This window comes from Gavia stellata, chromosome 1, assembly GCF_030936135.1.
Source record: "Gavia stellata isolate bGavSte3 chromosome 1, bGavSte3.hap2, whole genome shotgun sequence".
In the NCBI taxonomy this organism is placed as follows: domain Eukaryota; kingdom Metazoa; phylum Chordata; class Aves; order Gaviiformes; family Gaviidae; genus Gavia; species Gavia stellata.
Genome location: NC_082594.1, coordinates 123,882,444 through 123,895,661, shown reverse-complemented (window position 1 = coordinate 123,895,661; position 13,218 = coordinate 123,882,444). Strand labels below are relative to the sequence as shown.

General features: G+C 48.0%; 1 protein-coding gene across 1 annotated transcript; it reads left to right on the top strand.

Moving 5' to 3' along the window:
* Window positions 1-1,578: 1,578 nt before the first annotated feature.
* Window positions 1,579-8,238, top strand: NFKBIZ (NFKB inhibitor zeta). Its single transcript, XM_059824052.1, has 12 exons — window positions 1,579-1,637; window positions 2,090-2,229; window positions 3,112-3,148; window positions 3,244-3,347; window positions 3,476-4,239; window positions 4,667-4,772; window positions 5,101-5,247; window positions 5,603-5,666; window positions 6,313-6,482; window positions 7,133-7,243; window positions 7,360-7,527; window positions 8,175-8,238. Exons 2-12 carry the CDS (start codon window positions 2,101-2,103, stop codon window positions 8,226-8,228), a joined length of 1,854 nt encoding a protein of 617 aa, XP_059680035.1. The 5' UTR covers window positions 1,579-1,637; window positions 2,090-2,100; the 3' UTR covers window positions 8,229-8,238.
* The last annotated feature ends 4,980 nt before the right edge of the window (window positions 8,239-13,218 follow it).

Below are 13,218 nucleotides of genomic sequence, written 5' to 3'. Positions count from 1 at the left end.
GAGAAGTCTCCCCTGTGAATATTGGTAAGAACTCGGTAGCGTTCTTCACAGTAATCGCAGGCACACGGTTTCGCCCACTTTTCGTTTCTGCATTGTATTGCTTACCCGCTTCTCCCTGCTGGCCTCGACCGAGAGGCTTTGCCACCGCAGTATGGTGCAGCCTAAAACCAAAATAACTTCTGCGTCTGCCCCCGGCCTACTACACGCTCCGATAACAGAGGACATGACTCATCTCTGTTGTCAGTAACTGCTCACGTTCCCCTTCTCTCTGGATGCTGCCCACATGATACACACAACCGAAAACTCCCCGTGCTCCCAAGCCCGTGTCCCCGGAGCCGAGGGCTGGCAGGAGCGGGGCAAACGCTCCCGCGCCATCGTACTTGGGGCGAGGGCTACGTGCGGGCGGGGACGCGAGCCTGCGTCAGCAGCGGCGGGAGGCCGAGGGCGATGCTCCTGGTTTCCGTCTCTGCAGCCGCACAAAAGGATGGAAATTCGGGGTTGTGGGCGTTGAGAGCGGGGGCTGCAAAAGTTGTGGGAGGCCTCCAGGGGCAATCTTGGACGGCAGGGTGAGAGGCGGCATCCATCTCTGTCCCCATCATCCCCATCGCCATCATCCTCACCCCACCCCAACCCCGTCCCCACCACCCCCATTGCCATCATCCCCACCCCACCCCAACCCTGTCCCCATCATCCCCATCATCCCCACCCCACCCCATCCCCGTCCCCACCACCCCATCCCCATCATCCCCACCCCATCCCCATCCCCATCACCCCATCCCCATCATCCCCACCCCATCCCCGTCCCCACCACCCCATCCCCATCATCCCCGTCCCCACCACCCCATCCCCATCACCCCATCCCCATCATCCCCACCCCATCCCCGTCCCCACCACCCCATCCCCATCATCCCCGTCCCCACCACCCCATCCCCATCATCCCCACCCCACCCCAACCCCGTCTCCATCATCCCCATCATCCCACCCCCGTCCCCACCACCCCATCCCCATCATCCCCACCCCACCCCGCCGGGGCCGCGGCGGCTCCCGGGCTGGGGGAGCGGGGCGATGCCGCCGCCCCATCCCTTCCCCTGCCCCGCTCCCGGGGGCAGCGGGGCACCGGGCGGGGCGGGGCGGGCACCGGCACCGCCCTCTTCGCCCCGCCCCCTCGCCCCGCCCCGCCCCGCGGGCAGCCCCCTCCCACCGCCCTGACGGGAAGCGCGGCCCCGCCCGGCCCCGGCCCCGCCCCCGCCCCCGCCGGGGGGGGGGGGGGGCGGAGCCGCTATAACCGCCACCGCCAGCGCCGCCGCCCCCCACTGTGCGCCGCGCCGCCCGCCCAGCCCTGGCCGTGCCCGCTCCCGCTCCGCCGCCCGCCGCCCTTCGCCGCCGCCCGCCGCCCCGCGGCACCGCCATGATCGTGGAGAGCAGCCGGGACGCGGCGCCCGATGGCGGCGACGGCGCCCTCAGCAGCCCCATCAACCTCGCCTACTTCTACGGGGCCTCGCCCCACTCCAGCGAGGGCAGCTGCTCGCCGGCGCACTCCGCCCCGGGCTCGCCGGGCTCCGACTCGGACCTCTCGGTGAGCAGCCGCGGCGGCGGCCGGAGGGACCCCCGGGGCGGCGCCCGCCCCGCGCTGCAAGGTACGGCGTGCCCCGGCGGCGGTCCCGACCCCCTGCGCCCGGGGAGCGGCGGCGGGGGAGGGCGCGAAGCCGCGGTTCCCGCTCCCTCCCCGCCGGGCGGGCCGCCGCGAAGCCGGTCGCGGGCCCTTTTGGGCTTAACCCCCCCCCCCGAAGCGGTGAAAAGCGGGAGCTCCGCCTCGGGCAGGAGCGTTTCGCCGGCGCGGCCCCGCGCCGGGGTATTTCCAGCCTTGCGGGAGCGGGCGGGGGGTCCCCGGCTGAGGAGGAGGCGGCGGGGGGGGCCCGCGCGGCTGTGGGATGGCGGAGGGGGCGCGGGGGGCATCGCCTCGGCTCTCCTCTGCGAACCCGCGGGCTTAGGTGGTCTTCCGCCAGCGTTCCCGCTTTTCTTTCTCCCTTTTTGGAGTGAAAACGGAGGCGGGGGCTGAAATTCGGGTGTTGTTTTGGTGTCTCAACAGTCGAACAACACATGGCGGGGGGAAAGCAGCACAGAGGACCTTTCCAGGGGGTCCGCGTGAAGAACTCGGTGAAGGAGCTGCTGCTGCACTTCAGGAGCAGCAAACAGATGTCCTCGGGCTCCGCCACGGAGGAGGGCAAGGTAACCAGCATTTTTCAGCACTGACATAACTGCTTTTCATGGTTTCTGAAGTTGGATTAAAAAAAAAAGGCACGCGATAGTGCTAGAAACGAGCTTCCCGCTTTCTCTGATGCGGATGGAGTCGGCGTTTTTTCCTTTCCAGTACGTAATGGAAGAACAGAGCTGGGAAGGAATTAGGGAAAAGGAGGCACTTAAAAATGTTCTTAGTAAGGTTGATTTTCTAAACGGAGTTTGGATGGAGATACGTTCGTGTTATGAAACCCCAGAAACTCCCTGTTAACTGCAATGAGGTCATGCGTTGTAGGAGTTGGGGAATCTTCTCAGAAGAGAATCGTTTGTCGTGCTGCTGTGCTTCTCCGCGCGGAGCACACGGTGTAAAGGCAGACCCCTCCAGTCTGAAAAGAGAGAAAAAAATATAAGAAATTCTGGGAAGATTAAAGGAGAATTCTTTTTTGGAACAGTCTTTCTGAGCGTGTGTTTGCGAGCTTCCTAGAGAAGTGTTGTCACAGGACAATTTTTGCATGGGAAAGTTCACGGGATTAAAGTAGTATAAAACTGGCTGGCTTTGTTTAAAAAAAAATCCTCAGACCTCAGTAAGGAACAGTGTCTTTCTCTAGATTTTCTTGAGTTTTGTGGTATTGTAACAAATAGCTTAAAAAGCCTTAAGAAAAATGGTGGTTTTCATTTAAGTTCCATAAAAGTCTTTCCATTTTCTAACCTTAATTAAAAGCAATTAAATTAGGGTTAGACAATCATGTACTAGGATTATTCTAAGGTATATTCTATGTTTATAGAAGCAAGTCTCTGCTTCTTTCTTCTTGGTTTTGTTTTTTTTTCTGAAATAACATTATACTAACGGAGTAATTGGATTTTTCTCAAAAGGCACAAGGAGGATTGGTGAACTACGAGCAGTACACAGGTAAAAACTCCTTTCTTTGCCCTGCAATAAGATGTTAAAAGCTGATTGTAAGAGTAACCTCCAAATGGATTCTAAATTCATTTTCTTTTCAGCAGAGCTGAAGAGCATACTAGGTCATAGCGGCAAAAGAAAGGCTCCCGAGCTCCTTTCTGATGGGCCGTCTTTCAAACGCCAAGCTAATGTTCACCCACACCTCCTGGTAAGTAATTTTGTCTGTGCCTTTATTTTTCAGTTTGCTTTGTGTAATCAGAAACTGCCAGATACAGTAATACCTCTTAACTTTCTGGAGCTTGTTTTGATTTTTCTTTTTTTTTTATTTCCTGACAGACACCACCCCAGACACCAACTTCTATGGATAACATGGAGGAGACTCATAAAAATGACCCAAAGCATGACAGCAATTCTGATCTGCTTCAGAACATTATAAACATCAAGAACGAGTCGACCCCTGTTTCTCTGAGCACAGTGCAGGTTAGCTGGTTGCACACTGTCTCCAGTCACAGCTCGCCCGGCGAGCAGTACCAGGACAGCCCGGGAACACAGGCTTTCTCCCCGTCCCAGAAGTACCAAGCCTTCCAAGATCACACCTCCCAGCATATGCTTGATCCGCCGCAGCATTACCAGTTCCCTGCATCCCAGAACCAGGATTTGTCGCAGAGCTATCCTTCGGATGCCTCCCTGGACTACAGGCCGTTTGCTGCCAATGACCAGTCTCCTGGCTACCAGCAGAATACCTTTGAGAGCCACGAACTGCAGTTCTGCCCGTCGCAGAGTTTCTCCTCCCTCTTGAATGACTCTGAAGGCTCAGAGGGCATCTCCGCTCCCCTCCAGCCGCTGACCAGTGCCCACCCGCAGGCTGACGTCAGCCCCCATGCTCCGAACTTCAGCTTGCTTTCCAATAACATGTGTGGTAGTCTGGAGCGCAGTGTCTCTTTGGCTACTTTGAATGCCTCTCTACCTGACCAAAACATCGCCAGAAGCACGACGCAGCTGGGCAAGTCGTTTTTTCAATGGCAAGTGGAGCAGGAGGAAAACAAACTGGCAAACATCTCTCAAGACCAGTTCCTTGCAAAAGACTCGGATGGAGACACGTGAGTGCTGTTATCTCGGTGTTTCTGATGTGGAAGGTTGGGGAATGTTGCTGTTTGGGTTTTGATGGACCACGGGGTTGTAATGGAAGCAGTTCATTAGCAGTGTTTGTGTCGTGAGTGCAGTAGTTTCGCTAATCGAGTGAAACACGTGGGGCTGCAATGCACGGAGTTGCAGCACGCTGAGTAGATAAGGTGTTTGTATCATCTAATTTCAGGTACTTATTATCGAGTAAATGGGGAGAAAAAGATTCTAGTTTAGAAGCTTTAAATTGCCCTGGGAAGAAGGTACCTGTGTCCCTGCCTTAGTCACCCAGGGGAGGTCTGAAGCTGGCCACGTAACACCACTCCCATACGTTTGGATATCTGCAGTGACTTGAGCCCCACTTTGTATGGTGGTGTAACTCTGTATTTCTCCTCTTTCCCACAGCTTCCTTCACATTGCGGTTGCCCAGGGCCGACGGGCGCTCTCCTACGTTCTCGCAAGGAAGATGGCTGCCCTGCACATGCTGGATATTAAAGAGCACAATGGCCAGGTGAGGTGCTCGAAACCTTTGCACCTGCCTCGCGCACCTGAGTGCTTCTGCATGTCTGGACCTTGAGGAAGATGTGGTGAAATGCTTATTTAATATTAACCCTGAGATTTATCCTGCATACTAATATTAACCTTGAGCTATTAATACTTCTTGGGATCACCTTGAGCTGGTAAAACTATGCGCTCTGCTTTATTTGTCCTGGCTTCCTGGTATTCATAATCACTGCTTAAATAATACCGGGTAGCTAGGCTTTTTATTTATTCTAGTTGCTCTTTCCTGTTAGAGATCAGGTGACTAATAGTTTACATTTTCTTCTCAATGTTTGCAGAGTGCTTTCCAGGTTGCTGTGGCTGCCAATCAGCATCTCATTGTGCAGGACTTGGTTAGCTTGGGGGCTCAAGTCAACACCACAGACTGCTGGGGTAGAACGCCGCTGCATGTTTGCGCTGAGAAGGGGCATGCCCAGGTCCTTCAGGTAAGAACCAGGCAGGCGTAGCTCTGCCCTGACCGTTAATGCTTATAATTCGTATTACTTGTCTTGGGAAACTCTGAAAACACCAGTCCTCCCTTTATCTTTCTCTCTGTGTAGCCTTGTGGTTATGTCTCAGGGCTCTACAGTAATGGCTTAAAGTAAGACTGAATTTCACATTAAGGTTCTCACCAACATTTTAGAGTAATTTGGTGGAATCCCCTAGTCTACGAAAACAATAAATAAGTCTCTTAATGCCATTATTTATTGCCACTTCATTGCAGTAAGACTGTATACAAGCTTGAGGAAGCAATATGTGGTTTGGATAAGTCCTAAATGCATACCTGTTCCACTTTTGTAGGCAATCCAAAAGGGAGCCATGGGAAGCAATCAGTATGTGGACCTTGAGGCAACAAACTATGATGGTGAGTAGTTAAGAGTTTATAATTTACAGAGTTACTGGATGTTACAATGTTTTACGGCTGCTGATGTGAATGTTGTTCTGGGTTGAGGAGCAATAAAATGGAGTATGTCTTTGCCAGGCTGAAATTTACAATTAGAATTGAAATTACATTACAATTGGCATATCTGTCAGATAAAAACATGGTTAGTCTGTGCCTGTCAGGACCTCTTCCCCCTTACGTGTGATTGCCGTGTTTGGCATGGAGAGTGTAGGTGGTAATAGGCTGTTGTTAAAACCGTGTGAGTGCCAGCGATAACGTTGGTGGATACACAAGCCAGAATCTCTGACATCAGAGAGCTGTTTTAATCGAACCGCTTTCCATATAATAGCTCTTTCTAAAGCACATTTTGTAAAAAAAGAAGTATCAGAAATGGATTCTTTTATTATCTGCTGGCGGAGAGCTCACATTAGGTTGCTACTTAAGTCCTCTGCTGATGGACAACCCAAATCTGAAGCCATTTAAGAGCGATCACTGTCACTTACAAATGTGGAACTGTCCCTGGGCTTGACAGGGAGAGAAGGTCCTTTAGCCATCCTTCAAACCAAGCAGCCAGTCAATACTTCTGTATTGCATTTGTTCATTAATGATGATTTTTTTTAACGTTCAGGTTTGACAGCATTGCACTGTGCTGTTCTGGCTCATAATGCTGTGCTGCATGAACTGCAAAACAGTCAGCCACCTCACTCCCCTGAGGTCCAGGAGCTTCTGCTGAGAAACAAGAGCCTGGTAGAAACCATCAAGACTCTAATACAAATGGGAGCCTCTGTTGAAGCAAGAGTAAGTACAGCAGCTTTGTCTGAAGTGCCAGATCCAGAGAGAACGTGGAAGCAGAACGTGTCCCTTTCTCCCATGCCATATCTCAGCTTTATTACAAAGGAAGTAGACTAATTTGAAAGCTTCCCTACAGCTTAATTTTCCCAAGTGGAATAAGAATGTTGAATTTATTCAGAACAAGGTATTATCAATGCAAATGAACCATGGGGAAAGAGGGAGGTGACAGTCTCATTTCTGGATTAAGAGTGATGCTATGCTGGCTGCAGCTGGTTCTGTCTTAAAAGTAAGAATACGTTTGGGGCACTCCGAGGTATCTGTAGCACTAGGGTGCTGATGATACCTTGGTTTTGAACTGCAAATTTTAATTAAAAACTGCTTCCCTGTCCAGTTTAGGTCTGTGCTGGGCCAGATCATTACTTGGTATAATATTTAGTAGTTTGGCTATGTAAGCTTACTGCCAAATGAGATCTGGTCCATTGTTCATTAGATATTCATATTAAAATATATATTCAGATTGACTTTCAGTGAATTGTAGTGCAAATATGTTTGTTCAACGCTCTGCAGTTACTCTGCTTTCTGTTTTATTTCTCTGCATGTTCACCCTGGATAGGTGAAGCACCTTCAGGGAAGACTAACAGTTTCTTTTTTGATAGGATCGCAAAAGCGGTCGCTCAGCTTTACACTTGGCAGCAGAAGAAGCGAACCTGGAGCTCATTCGTCTCTTCTTGGAGCTGCCCAACTGTCTCTCTTTTGTTAACGCAAAGGTACGATGATTTTTCCGGAAGGCAGATACAATCTGGGATGTGCACGTGTGGCACCGCGAGTGTCCTATGACTTGTGCCCCTGCTTTTCCTTCATGGAGTTACTTTGTCTTCTCCAGGCTTACAATGGCAACACAGCACTCCACGTAGCTGCCAGCCTGCAGTATCGGGTGAGTCAGTTGGATGCTGTGCGCCTGCTAATGCGAAAGGGAGCTGATCCGAGTGCCAGAAACTTGGAGAACGAGCAGCCAGTTCATCTGGTTCCTGATGGTCTTGTAGGAGAACAGGTAAAAAAACAAACCACCCTCTCCTCTGCTCCCATCTGTCCTCATCTACACAAAAGCCTTATTCCTCTCTAAAAGTTTCTTTTGGGTTTTGAGTTGCAGCTTTTAAGGAAAAGATTTAGGAATGCCATTTTATTCAGGGATCTTTAGTTTTAATGTCAGCATCAGGCAGAATATACAAAGACCTGAAATTATGGGTTTCACTTGTAGCTTTTTTCCATCTCAGGAGCTCTTTCCTCTCATGCTAGGTTTTTTCTTTGTAACCTTGCAACATACTGGAGGTAATATCCCTTCTCTTGTTCATCTCAGTATGGCCTGAGATCACGCTTTTGTTGCTTGTCATAATTAGTAATGGCAATTCTTAGGCCTGAATAACAAATGAAGAAAATAGCTTTTTCCTAGGAGCTATACAAATAAATGATGAAAAAGGTGACTCTTGACCCAAGAAGCTAATAACTTAAGCAACTGAGTAATTCTGTTGCCTTTCATGGGTTCGAATGCTGTAAAATTGGATCAATTCTGGTGTAACTGAACTCAGAACCTAGGCTCAGATAAATGAGGAATGCAGAACTGGGTCTAGGTTGTTTTTTTCAGATTATGACTCACTTTAGGATGATGAATACTAATGTGTTTTGTCTTCTCTTCTCCAGATAAGACGTATCCTGAAAGGGAAGGCGATTCAGCAGAGAGTGTCGCCGTTTTAAGCTCCATGTTTCTTGGAGTTCAGCAACTCACACTCACTGTCAGTTAGGCAGTCCTAATGTATCTGTAAATAGACCATTTGCCCGGTGTGGGCAAATGTTAGTTGTTTCTATGAAACAAAAGTATTTTGTTCACTATCATATAGTGGGTTATATAAGAGTAAAAAAAAAAAAACCAACCCCAAAACAAACCAAAACCCAACAATCAGATTCCTCTGAGCAGATGGGAATGTTTCATTCCCAAGTACGTGGAACATTTGCCTGGATACCTGGATTTCATAGCTACGGCAAGACTGATTTTTATTTAAACAGCCATACAGATAACTTCTGGACAAGGACAATTCTACAGGAAATCTTTTTATTTAGAGAGGGCTGATACATGTCAACATTGCAGAGTTTTTTTGTTGTGTTTTTAATAACACTTAAATATTAAGTCCAAGAGAAATCAAATATTTTTGAAGTTGAACATTTATTTATGTAACTTAGTAGCTTTCTTCCAGTATCTCATACAGGATTGTATATAGTCACTGGCATTATTGTACAGCTGTATAGTCCTAAGAATCTATTGATCGCTTGGGGAATGAACTGAAGAAACAAGTTCCTTGATCTTGAACTTGCAAATTGCATGTAGAGTTTTAATACTATACTGGTGCGAATCGGGTAAATATTGTTGTTTTGAAAGACTGAAGACCGGAAGTATAGTTAAGATAGATTGTCCCTAGCACTGATTTGTGCATGCTTTTGGAGTTGTTAACAAAACATGAAAAGCCATGCTTCTTCAGGGGACTGTATCAGTTTTTCTTGTTGATGGGACAATAGATTGAGGGAGAAAGATCATGACTTTCATGGTGTATATAACTTTGTTGTACTTTAAGGAATATGATCCTAATTCAGTGAAAATATTTAGCATGTACTTAACTGTTGATGCATGCTGAAATCTTTCCATGTTAATTATAATACTTCAATATGTGTAAGCCCCACTAGTGTCAGTAGGACTTAAGCACATGCATAAGTAGTTTGCTGAATTGGGCTCTAGTTAATTCCAGAGACTTAGTGTTTTTCACCTCCTAAGCAGAGTTAGTCCATTTATGGTTTTACCTTATAGGTATAGTGGCTAGCCAAGTAATATTTGAAGTTAACATTTTTCTATTTTTTAATAATTATGGGTATTAATGCAAAATGTGTACTAATGATGCTGTATACTTGTGTTCTGTTGGAGAAAACTTCCTCCTCCTATCACTTTCTGAACAATCCATGCTGGGCTGTAATCCAGTAGTATGTTCTCTGTTTGGTCTTTGCTCTTAAACTGTTTTTGCATCACATGCAATTCTCTGCCGTAACCGTTTCATTAGTCTGTGCTGTTTCAACCAAGTATGTCTTGTAGACAAGTGAAGTGAAAAAAATCTGATATGCAGAGGCCTAGTTGCGATGTATTTCTTTAAGGGTCTCATGTAACTTGTGTTTGAATAAACATGCTAATTAAATTTTGGTGGTTACTGTTTGTGATACAAATAATGATGATGATTAAATCAAGCTTGAGAAAACTGATTTAGCACAATAATACTGTGATACCGGTGAAGGTCAGTTTGTTAAGGATGAGATGAAGTCTTCCCATCCTGCTGTTTATGGTTTCTCTTGTTTGGTGCTGGTTTTGAAGCTGGTGGTTGGGTGTTTTGGATCATGCACCACGCTGTTGTATCGCCTGTGTATTTAGTAGGTGCGCCCCAAACAGTTAATAGTTCACCAGGTTGTCCAAATTGCAGTATACCGCAAGTATACTTGTCCATGAAAGAATGATAGCAGTTCTGACAATACCATGTTTTCCTCATGACTTGCTCGCCTTGGTCCTCAGTTCTTACAGCTCAGGTCCAAGCAGTCGCCTTAGCACAGGTGAAAGTCTGCACGAGCAAAGGAGGCTGTGCACATGGGGAAAAGACTCTCCTTGCTTCCCAAATAAAAAGATGGGCTCTGAGCTGGCCATCACCTTTCAGGAGGAAGAACTGTCATCACAACTGTCCTTGCTGAGCACTGAGCTGGTGAGATGACAACAACGGTCAAGAAAAGCAGATGAAGCGTTAGGAAAGGACCTGAAGAAAAACGAGAGTGCTTCTATGCTATTGTATAAACCTGTTGTCCACCCCGGCCTTACCGCTGTGTGCGGTTAGGGTGTCCCCTCAGATCAAAGTGTGTTAGGATGGGAAGAGGCCCAGAGGTGTGGAGGAGCTTCACCGCAGGGAGCAACAGAGCAGACAAGGGCTCCTCAGCTGCAAAAGCAACGGCTGACAGCAGGTAGGACAGGCCTGCAGGGTCATGTCAGGCTAGAGAAATTGCGTCGGGATGAACTGCTCACTGTCCCTTCCACTGTGAGAGCTGGTGGCTATTAATGGAGGTCTGAAGTACACAACAGAACACAGGATATGATTCCCTGAGATAGTTGAAGAAGGTGGTAGAAACCAGACATTTGTTGATGCGGGGAGGGCCTGGGTGCATACTTAGAGGAAGGACACTTTTGTGGAGAGTTGCTAAAGAGATTAATCATGTGAGGCAGTCCTCTGTGTTGAAGGGTGAGACACTGGAATAAGCTGCCCAGGGAGGTGGTGGAGTCACCATCACTGGAGGTGTTCAAGGAACGTGTGGACGTGGCACTGCGGGACATGGTTTAGTGGGCATGGTGGTGTTGGGTTGATGGTTGGACTTGATGATCTTATAGGTCTTTTCCAACCGTAGCGATTCTGTGATACTGTAGTGCAGCCTTGCCCTCCTCTCAGCTCTTCCCTGGGGACTTGCATCCCTGGGGACACTCCCGCTGACCTGTTACCAGGCTAGATTATACCCTTTACCCAAACCATTGTGGTTAGGCTTGTAGTGGTTCATGGCTTCAGTCTGACTCCACTGATACTGGTTGCACATTTCATGAGAAGAAAATGTAGGAAAACTATCTTGCAGCCAGTTGAGTGCTTTGGGGGAGTGCTCGCAGATCCTTCGCTCTGCCCCTGCTCTGTGCAAAAACCTCTCCCTGGAAGTCTCAAAAATGGCTTTTGGTGCTGAGGTAAGGTGATGGAGAGAGGAGGGTGTACGTCATTTAGCAGATAAGAGTGGGAAATTATGATGGAGCCTAGAAATGGAATTGAATTTCTAGTTAGGGTATGCAAAGATGAAATGGCACCTCTTTATGTGAACAGCTAATTGGGCCTGGATTGTGTTGAAGATGCTGTCATCTGCACCTCTCACTGCAAGTGACCCTGCTGTAGTGTATTTTTTTTTATGAGGAGCCTGATAGCACTGTTTCTACTTCATTTCCATCTTTATAAGAGGTGATTACACAGGAAAAAGAATTGTTGGTGAGATATTCTGGCCTTTAGATCAGCCCGATGCGACTGCCTGGCACTCCTTTCTTGGGTGGTGTTGACTGAGTCATCTCACAAAGGGACAAAGTACCTTGGGCTTGTAAGGGTGGCAGAGCATAAGCGTGCGTTCAGTCGGTGCTTGAGCATGATGTAGGTGCTGCTGGTGAGAGGAGTTTAGCAAGCGGCGCAGTGCTTTCAGCGGCACTTGTGCCCTTCTGGAAGGGGCGCTCCTGGCACTCCAAGTTAGAAAATTCCTGAGGGGAGACTGAAGTGTTTGAAGATAACTTAATCTGCCTAGAGCCTCATTTCATTGGCTCAAGAGCTCAGTAGGCAATTTCACAAGAAAGCACCCCTACTCTGAGATAACTGACTCATTTTTCTCTCCTATGGTATTGGGAAGTTCTGGCAGATCTGACATGATGTAACTAGTTATTAGAAACAACCCCTTTTTACTCAAGGGCAAGTGACACTAGATATTTAGCAGGCTAATAGCGTTTACCTGAAAACTTACGGTGCCGGGAAAATGCTGAATAGCTTTTATTGACGTGGATGCAGGTGCACCACTTATTTCTCCGGTTGGAGTAGAGGCAGAAGAGTCTCTGGCTTGGGTCCGAGTAGCGATATTAAGCCACATGGAGCTTTGTTCCCAGGATGTTTCTGATTTGTTTGTCTAAGTAAGCCAAACCTCAGGAAAGGGTTGCTTTTTGATTTTTGTGGGCTACTCATGTGGCTGGAGTTGTGGAAGGTGGCAACCCGCGATTTACAAGAAATGTGTTCTGCTTCTGGGGATGGAAAAAGTACATTTCCCACATTTATTGCCCATTTTATATTTTTTATGAGAAAAAGCAAACATATCCAGGAAGTGCATTCTTAGAGAGGTTGGGTGTGGTAGAAGCGACTTCAAAGATATGACATGAACTGCTTGTTCTTCTTGCCTGACAGTTTGCTTATCTGGTTGCCTTTCTTTTAAAAATATATATGCTCTCCTGTGTAAGGGAAGAGCTGAGGATGATTAAAGTGCAGTGAACACGGGAAGCTAAAGAACAGGTTCCTGCAATTAAGCATCTGACAAAAATTGACCTGGTCTTTCAGTGCATTCAAAACACATTCTTCTATTATCTACTACCTTTTCTCGAGTGTTTGGTGGTGGTCTTGGCGGATAGCTTGGGAGAGTCATACAACTGACTCCTCATCAAGTTGGTTAAGTGGCATCCAGCTTCCAGTACTGCTACCTTTCACTTTTCATGATTAGGATGAGGACCAGCATTGCTGGTGCAGACACTGGCATGTGCCCGGCTTTAGAAAGGCAAGTGGCACCCTCAGAAGTCAGGGCACCTTTCAAGCAGCGTCCCACCTCCCTTCCCCACTGCCCCCAGGGCTGCAGTGAGAGCTCGCCTGGCAGCATTTTGCTATTTTGAGAAGGAGACTCTCTTAGCATCTTTGAATTTCTTCTAGAAGATGAAATACTAATTTGAGAAGAGAAAGGTTTAGTTTGCTCAAGGGAGGGACTGCTGCTATTTCTGCCCCTAAATGAGACAGAACTAGCTCCTAAATGAATTTGTTCCTGACAGGTGGCCTTGCTATCTGGGAATGCTCATCTGTACACAAAGCCCATATGGGCAGCTGTTTCCTGGCAAAATTTCCCG